The following is a 9,768-nucleotide window of genomic DNA, read 5'->3' as shown; positions in this document are numbered from 1 at the left end:
TGTATGACTGATTTTGTCAATTTGCAACTTGATCCCTGTGTATGACATTGCTACAATACTAGACTTTACAAGCACTCATATTGTTTAAGTCTTGGCCAGTACTAAGTGTATCTCTCTTATATTGTAGCTTTTTAATGGCTACATTTATTAGCAATTTAGTGAATTAGTAAATTTAGTGAATTCAGTAATTTAATGGATACAATAAAATACCCCAGACAGTGTTTTTTTCCTTAATTCTCTCTGCCTTGCTCCCATTTTCAAACACAAACACTAGTGTTTCTTGCTCTCCATTTCTACGTCTCTCTGATCCTCTCTCTCTCACATACACACACACACACACACACACACACATTACTGGCGTGCTCAAACACCAGCAGACAAACACCTTAACCTCAAACCACACGCTAGGTGCAGACAGGACCACACATACTGTCTCACACACAAAATGTTTGGAATGCTATAAACATTTATTTCGGTTGAAAAGACGATTTTTGCAAGTGCGTGATGCATACATGTGGGTGTGCACGCATGTGTGTGTGTGTGCGTGTGTGTGTGTGTATGTCCTCTTTTTTTCTGCTGAACAGGAAGGCAACCAGGTCGAGAGAGATCAAACATGACCAAATATTTTGGGTGTGTTGTCCATAAAATGCGACAGGTTTATACATAAAAAGAGTTAAATCCATAGCTGAGTCATCGCTTACCCACAAAATGTTCCAAAAGAACAGCAAAGTGATTTATTAATTTTGTACATTTATGCTTTTGCTTTTTAGGATAGTTACAGAGTTAGGACTTGAAAACTGTGGGGGGGGGGGTAAGTTGTAATTTATGATGGCGTGATTATTGTTCATCTGTTTGTTGCACATTTTGGTTATAATACTGTAGTCTATAAAAATCCATGTTTTTGCATTTAAATAATATATAACAAAACAAATTTCCCATGCGTGGGACTAATAAGGGTTATCTTATCGTAACACAGTTCAGCAGAGTAATGTAATGATCTGGTGTTCATCCCCAATATAAAGGTATCAATTAGACTGATTTGGAATGAATGATCTCTAAACAAAAGGTACAAAATGTTCCATATACTTTTGTTTTTATTGCTATAGAGTGTATATATAAAGGTGTGTGTGCATGTGTGTCTGTTCATGTTTGCCCTGTGTGGGTAACAGACCTCCCAGAAAGTCCATCAAACAGAACGTGGCCAAGCAAAGACACACACAGATGCAGAAAGCGAGCTGTAGTTCAGATGATATGGTCAAACTCTCTCTTTTCTTCTTGCAAAATCCTCCCTCTTCCATTAGCACTTTTCCTGTATAAGTCTATATTAATCTTCCTCTGTTACCACCTTAGTAGATCTTTAAAACAGTCTTCCTGTACAGCCTTTATCGCACGGAGACGATCGAGAAAGGCCTTTACAAACTTGATAATGACAGCCTCTGCATTTGCAGCACGCTTTTTAAAAATATAATCATTTCACTTTTAACAGTTGAAGCTGCTGTACTCTGTTACCGAAGATCCAACATTTACCCTCAGATTCATGAAGACCACAACTATTTTCGATGTAATTTTCAGAAAAAAGGAATTGTCTTATAATTGAGTAAATACGGAGTCTAGTAATGGAAAATGTGGCCGAGCGATAGACAACAATTGCCAGTATTGTAGCTCAACAGGGAGGGATGCAAATGGATAACATACACAGTCAGATGGGTTATAGAGACCCTCAAACAGCATCTTACAGAGAAAAGTGCCAGCGCCCTGCAGCAGGGAGTTGTCCAGCTTCTCCCACTCTGGCTTCTCAAAACCCAACCCAGATATTTCCTGGTTCTGACACCAGCTTGGCTCTCAGATCCCTCCTGAAAGCAGAGAGAAACAAGAAAAGAATTACTCCAACTGTGTTCAAGTGAAAAGGAATGAATTTCAAAGGTCTAGTGACGCAGACTGTTGAATGTCAGGTGGAAAAAAAAATGACATTTATTTGCGAATCCCCAAAAAACACACTTTATATCACAGTTGTTTGAAATATAACATTTCACAGCTGGTTTTGAGGCTGATGATGAACAAATTTGCATTCTGGGTTTCAGTCCAATAAAACAGTGACAATGGATCTTGTGAAGTATTTCATAACAAGAGGGAGGTTTTAGCATGCAATAAACTAAAGTGTATTCACAGTAAATTAGAAGAAAAAAACGAATCACATCACCGAAGGAATGTAAAACAGTTTTTGCATCTCTGCCACAGTGAGACATCTTAATCTTTGAACTGTGAGCATGTGCGTTCATCTCTGACACTGACTGGGCGAACGTGCCGGTTTTAGTTTCCATAGCAGTGGTAAGGGCCCCACAGAGCACTGGCCCTGGAAGTGGAGCAAACACAAACCACAGTATGTGTGTGTGTGTGTGTGTGTGTGTGTGTGTGTGTGTGTGTGTGTGTGTGTGTGTGTGTGTGCATGTGTGACTTTGTATGTTCTGCAGTACCCACCTCTAAACTCAGAGGGAGGCTTCAAACACACACACAAACACACCCATGCATGTACACTCACACAGACTCTCGCCTTGGCTCTGTTCTCTCGCTGGGTGGTCTGTGCTACAAATGTTTATGATCTAAACCAAGCTAATCCAACTGGCTTGTTTCAGTGAACTGAGAATGATTTACAAGATGCTGCAACAGAGCCAAGGAGGGAGAGGAAATCAGAGGAAATCTTAGGGCTCCATTTCAAGTCACTCAACGATTAGACCTGCATGACTGTCTCCATGTCTGTTTGCATGCATATCCCCATCTGGTTCTGTCTCGGAGTTGTGGCATTCTGTTTTGGACCTTTTTTCATTTTGTCTTCCCCTAACCGCTCAGTCGGATGTCTTCATTTCTGACAAATAAAGCGTTTTTTGAAAATATGCAAAATACATACGCTCAGGGAATTTTTTTAAATTTACATGTGATTCCTCTTTGTCTCATTTTTCAATTCTGTTTTCTTCTCCCCCGTTTTCCCCACATATATCATAGAAGTCAAACTGTGATAAACAATGTGTCTCTGTAGGGCTCCTCCTTACAATGAACATGCTAAATGAAGAGAGAGATTGTTCAATAGCATTGTCGCTATGTGTATGGAAGGATATCCTTAGGGCAGTATATAATGACAAAGCCTATTAGAAACCTTTCTGCAAGCAAACCAGAGTTTTCTGAAAGCTTCCCTTTTTCTATAGTCAGTCAAAGCTGCATTAAAAATAGAGAGATTAAAATCTTTAATAACCTTGAAAAGCAATAATATAAAGAAACATGAATATGAATGTGGAAGTATGGAAAGCATAAGCAAGAAACATTGATGTCTGAGGGGAGGAGGAGAGAAGCTGAGCCATGTAAAATCTTTGTACTTAATTACATTTTTAAGTAATACAGAACTTAGCATACAACACATGCACATCTCATCAACTGGCCAATCACACTGTCTGAGCAATCAGTTAGCATTAGCCAAGAAGTTATCTATTGCTATTAAAAACTAAAACACTTACCATTTATTCCAGAAGAGAGTTTTATGTAAACAAACACTTTTTTGTTTCCTCACAAAATTCCAAAGCTTTTACAACACAACATTATTATGAGAACAACACCATCACAAGGATTTCACATCCACTATACAGGAAAACTCAAGTAATGTGCAGATGACATCAAACAAAAAACTTCTATACTAACCCCGTTTTTTATTATTATTATTATTATTATTTTTATTATTATTATTATTATTATTATTATTATTACAAGAACAAACAAACAAACAAAAACCAAGTTTGATATCCTTTTAGACATGTTTGCTTTCTTGCTGTTTGAGCTTTTCTTGTAACTAGCCAAGTTCTCTAATGTCTCACACACTTCAGTTCCCTGTGGTTAACCAGCTGAGTTAAGCAATCTTTGTGGTCTTTATTTGACTTTTACTGTGGCCTTTTTTTGTGGCACACACACCTTTATATATACACTCTAATTTTTCCCAGATTCCTTGATATGAACTGAGAAAGATGCCACCTGCCTTCTGACAACACCTTGCAGGCTTGAGAAGGTGAAGATGATAAACAGAAATGATCATATGTCCGTTAAAGTGTGTTTTATAAGATAAATAGCATATGGGATTGTTTGATTTTAGAGTTTGTTCTTTTGTTATTTGTCTACATGGCTCTTCTGCACTGCTTCACAGACAGCAAATGCAGCTGGACACCCACTTTTTCAGCAATCACCATTCACGGTGGAGAAATTGCATTCAATAGTTTCAGCATTATGGTGTTTGGGCAACAACAGGCAGTCAGGCCTCTTCATCTCTTTGTTGTTTTCTTTTTCTCTCCTTCTTCCCACCCTTCTCGTGCTTGCCTGGCTTTGAGCAAGCAGTAACGAGCAGTCAAGCTCATCTCCTGGCCAGAGCAAACAAAACCAGAGCCACATTCCCCAAGCTCAATTTGCTGTTACGTCTCAGCTCTGTGAATTGGGATTTTTCTAAGCTTTTGCTGTTTGGCTTCTGGCCGCTAATCTGCTCACATTTTTACAATGTGTGAACATTTGTAATTCCTTGTACCATAGCTTTAAAAAAAAAAGAATATTCTTTATCTGTTTAATAATGTAAAACAATTATCATCATCATCACTCGTAAAATTAATTTAGTATAAATCATAGTTTAGCTTGCCAGCATGATGATATTATACCCTAGCAGAGTGAAGATTTTTTTTCTTTTTAAACAGATCTGTCCTTCTCAACCACACCTATTCCTCCTTTTCCCCTTGTCTGTAAAAAACTTTAGTCTATGATCAATCATGGTCTAGTTTTTCTTCTATTCTCTGATCGGAACCATACTACAGAGGAAGTAGTTTCCCGCACGGACGTATTTCACTAAAGGCACGCAGGTGTCATCATTAAAATGCTAGTTGCTTAGCGTCTTTTGCGTAATTACTGTTAAATTATTTGGCGAGAAATCTAATATCTGTTATTTACTTGTATTTAAGTTACCTGTCGGTTTTCAGAAACGTGTCCGGTTGGTTGTAATCTATCTCTAAAAAAGCGGCATCGTTTACTGCTCGCTGCTAGTCCTTAGCCGAGTGCTAACAACACTGACGGCAAGTTACATGCGTCTAGCACCGCTGTCATTTCCAGGCAGCCGAACAGCTCGGAGGGACTCTGACAGGTAGGTAAAGTTTTATATCTCAGTGCTTCGGCTTTGAATTAATTCTTAAAGCATGGGTGTGCTCTCGGTCAACAGGGTATGTCCTGAGCACACATGCCAGTTTGACGCTAGTGGTTACTACAGCGATGACATGATGTCTGTTGGATATAAACGTTCAGGAGAGCAGGCGCTGTGTGAAGCACACGCTGTACTGAGACTAAGAAAGCTGTGACTGTGGGAGTCAAATAACTGCGTGATTTTAGATGTCATATTTCATCATGATAAACACAATATGCAGATTCATCCTCTTTTTCCTCATTTTCAACCATAGGTACGTTACAATAAAGCACAGATATCTTTGTTTACATACAATGAAGCACAGTTGTGCAAACTTGTTGGTGATGCACTGGTATCATAGTGTTGAAGGTCGATACCACTGAATGCTTGGGGGGGGAAAAAGACACTAGGAGTCTATTCAACAAGTATTAAGCTGTGCATGCTCTTGGTATGAAGGTGAATGAAGCAGATTGTGTGCTGCCAGTAGGGCTGGGCGGTATAACTTCAAAATCAAATCACAGTATTTCAGTGAAACTTGCAATAACAGTATTACTGATGATATAGAAAAGAATTCTGAACAAGATTTTAGTGATGCTTGCAGGCATCAGCATCACTGTAAATAAAGTGTATTTTCCATTCTTCTTTTCCATTGATGAAACACTAATTTAAATTCAGTTCAATTTTATTTATATAGTATCAAATCTCAGCAACAGTTGCCTCAAGGTGCTTTATATTTTAAGGTAAAGACCCAACAATAATGCTGATTGAAGTATGAATCTATTCGGTTACCAGAAGTACCAGCACGATACTGAAGTAGTGATTACATAGCATTACATTCTTGGATGTTGTATGTTGGTTCAACAGCCTTTTAACCAGCTGCTTAAAGTCCTGCTTATTCCACTATATAACCACATATGTAATTTCCATCCACTGTTTGTTCTCCCTGGCATTTAGAGAACAGCTAGTGGTCCTCGGTGGAGCCATTTGTTTACATTTGCACTGTATCTTCTACTTTATAGCCTGGTTGTACAATGTGTGGCCATGTGTATTTCCTCCAAGTGCTGAAATATGTTTGTTGTTTTCACTTTTAGTGGGAACTACGATATTTTATTAGTATGGTTTTTGTTTATAATAAACCGTCATTGATTCTCACTCTCAGAGATGCCTAGTCTTGTCCCATTGTCGTCGTGTGCACTAGGGAATGTAAATGCATGGCGTTGCTATAGCAAGAAACTTGCGATAAGACATTTTTGTATTGTGTGAAATTTATACTGGTATTATTGTGGTTGTTTTGATGTGGCACTGCCCTAGTTGCCAGCATGATCATGACATTCAGAAATGTTAGAAGCTAACTCCTGTGCTCATCCATCAGCAACGAGATCTCATTAGTGACATCAAGCCAATACCATGAAAGACAGAAAAACACAGTTCTTGATGATCATAATGATGATACTAGTATTTTAGGGAATTCACAGTTTCAGTCTTTTGAGTAGGAGTCCACTGATCCCTAACATTAATGTCCTGACTTTGTAAAATGAAATCCGTCTAGCATCACTGTTCAGTCACACAGGCTTGAGAGTAAATGAATCATAGAGAGCTTGTCACTTGTGTCAGTTCACGTGACCACAAATTGCAATTTCACAAACTACTAAACATCTGAAGCAGGTCTGGAATGCCTCTAAACTGCTAACCTTCTGTCATTAGCTTCCTGTGTGCTAGCCAGCTGGGGCCTCTCTGTGTGGAGTTTTCATGTTCTCTGTGTTCCTCCCACAGTCTGAAGATATTCATGGGGTTAGCTTAATTGGTTTTTGTAAAATGACGATAGATGTGGATGTGAGCATTATCGATTGTCTGTCTGTGTTAACCTTCTGTTAGACTGGCCACCTGCAATCTTGGCTGGTGTGAGCTAAGACTTTTTGAATAAGGTAAACAGGGTAGAGCAGAGAGAGTGTCACTTGGAAGACTGATTGGAGTATATAGCTGAGGAACACAGCATCATCAGTATGTTATATGTGTACATTGAACACACTTTATTTAAAATGAACATAACAGTAGCATTAAATGCATTTAAAAACTAGTAATTAAAGTAATAAAAAGACTTACTTCTTTAACAAGGATCTGTTTGTGCTCTTGTGCATGAACTATATTGAACTGATGTACAATAGCCCATTTACCCATGGTGTCCATTTACATTTAGGAACTCACATTATTGCTAATATGAACATAATTTACACTTTGTGCTTTTATATACTATTTTACAGAGTATTATACACAAATATTATCGACAGTATTTTAGTGCTGTATTAATTTGTTGAAGTACTAAGTCTACACCTGTGGTCAGTACTGTATGTTATACGTTTTCAGTTACAATGTCCCCTCCTCTCTTAGCCATCTGCGGCAGACATGGAGCTCCAAGCGGTGCTGATGGCGGCGGGTGGGGGTTCTCGTATGACTGATCTGACATACAACACCCCCAAAGCTATGCTGCCTGTTGGCAACAAGCCACTTATGTGGTATCCCCTTAACCTTCTGGAGAAGGTGGGATTTGAAGGTGAGAGCTAGCAATAAATATAATGCTTCTTTATCTCTTGGTTCAGCTATTATTTCAGCTGATACTGAATATTAGAAATATTATTCAGAGGTCTGGGTGTCCATAATATGTGAAAATATTTGTTGCTTTATAGGTCATCTTAAGTTATAAAATCAGGTCTGATATTGTAGCGTACAGCTCACATCAACTGTATTTGTTGCATGTAAGCTTTGTGTAAGTGGTAGCGGGGGAGAAGTCTTAAAGTTAGGGCTAAGTCATTCTTGGTTTCCACATAAAATGTAAAGAAGCAAAAATCCTGCCAGTAAGTTTATGTGGCCCACTTGGAAAGTCTGGAACAAAAAGTGGAAACTCAGACCTATAAGAAAAATAGTTTCACCTCCTATTATAACTGAGGACTCCTTTTTTTAATGTTAGTACTGTCAGGATTAAATTACAGATACAAAAACTGATGTAGAAACTGTGAGCACTCTTAAAGGGAGAGAGTTATTTGTGCAGTGACATAATGAAGAGAGAATGTCAGAGGAGGTCATAAAAATGGTTTTATGATTACAATCATGTCAACTGTGACTTAAAAAATGATATTTCTTTCATTGCTGGTTCATCATTTGGAGTGTTAAAGCCAGGCAGAATCCAGGGAAGTGCAAACTATAGCTGTGTGTTTAATAAATTATCTGTTTTGGGGGATAAGCAATAATATGCAATACTAGACTTTAAGCAAGATCTATCCTACACAAGTAGTTGTTGACCAACTACTTGGACTCTAAATTCTGGGGAGTTAAAACTGGTTAGATGTTTTTCACCATTGTTAAAACATTCAAAATACCTAAAAGAAACAACAAGTTACTTTAAAATGTGTTATGCTTTTCAAACTCTAAATATGTAAAAGCGAAGCCAGTTGTAATTCTTTATTCTCTTTAAGGTCAGTGAAAGTTTTGCTTTTGTTTGGCACTGAAATCCTCAGTTAACACCATTACAAATATTTTACATTGAGTCAGATTTTGCTCTGGTCTGTTTTAGTTGTACTTCCATCAGCTTGTCAACTTGACATTGTCAGCATGTCAGGTGTGCATTTCCTCACTATTTTTTTTACAGTCAAGTTTTCTGACTCTTGTGCAGCAGCATGCAGTGGGGCTCAGAAAGCCTGACCTTATAAAGTATTTATTTATTTATTTTTGGCAATATGCTGTTCATTACAAAAGCCTGTGCTAGGTTAAATAAAAGTTGCTTTCTATACATAATCATTCTGTGTGGCCAGCAGTTTACAGTGTGCATTTTCCTAGCCAAATCTGTGCAATTAGGTTTTACTAGGCTGACACAGCTAGAGTGAGCAAATGCCCGGTATAAACCATTTAATGCAGACAAGGCTAATTAAACTAGACTGATTCTACAACATTTTAGATTCGTAAAGTGGTCTAGTACTGTTCCTACCAACTTTATAAAAAACACAAAAGTGGCTTATTTGAAGCTCACAACATATTATAGCCATGTAAGCATCTGCTGTGGCTTGTCTCCTTTTTTATGAAGGTAAGATAATCAAAGGGATACTTTTGTGAACTGTGTTTTCAGAGGTGATAGTGATCACTACAAAAGAGGTCCAGAAGGCGATGAGCACAGACCTTAAAATAAAGGATGTGAAGATGAAACTGGATGTGGTTTCTATCCAGGAAGATGGCGACATGGGTACCGCTGATGCTCTCAGACACATCCAGCCAAAGATCAAGGTGCGTATGTATTTGTGGGTGTTTTTTGGGGGGGAGGGGGCGACATATTTAATCTCAATCTCTTGGACCTTTATTTGCTATGTATGGAAAATAAGTATGAATTAGATCAGACTGAATTAATGAAAGGGTTACACTAAAGGCCTCAGTCACAAGGGTCCGGAGCACCTTTTTAAAATGTTTTGTTTGCAGTGATAAGGCACAACATTTATACATTACTTTGAAGGTGAATAGCTTACATTTCCATCATATTTTTCACAGTTTCATTATCACTCTGCAACTACGGGGCTAGTATTTGCAGACAA

At 38.1% G+C, this 9,768-nt stretch overlaps 1 protein-coding gene across 1 annotated transcript in view; it reads left to right on the top strand.

Annotated features, from left to right (window-relative positions):
- The first annotated feature begins 4,839 nt into the window (after positions 1 to 4,839).
- eif2b3 (eukaryotic translation initiation factor 2B, subunit 3 gamma) overlaps positions 4,840 to 9,768 on the top strand; it is a 33,864-nt gene continuing 28,935 nt past the window's right edge. Inside the window, exons 1-3 of the mRNA XM_005912828.3 lie at positions 4,840 to 5,158; positions 7,583 to 7,745; positions 9,312 to 9,466. Of these exons, the coding sequence (XP_005912890.1) occupies positions 7,598 to 7,745; positions 9,312 to 9,466 (303 nt within the window). The 5' untranslated portion in view covers positions 4,840 to 5,158; positions 7,583 to 7,597. The remainder of the gene's footprint in view (positions 5,159 to 7,582; positions 7,746 to 9,311; positions 9,467 to 9,768) is intronic.

Source organism: Haplochromis burtoni, unplaced genomic scaffold (genome assembly GCF_018398535.1).
Source record: "Haplochromis burtoni strain Fernald_Lab_line unplaced genomic scaffold, NCSU_Asbu1 Contig_3, whole genome shotgun sequence".
NCBI classification, from domain to species: domain Eukaryota; kingdom Metazoa; phylum Chordata; class Actinopteri; order Cichliformes; family Cichlidae; genus Haplochromis; species Haplochromis burtoni.
This window is presented reverse-complemented; position numbering and strand designations above follow the sequence as displayed.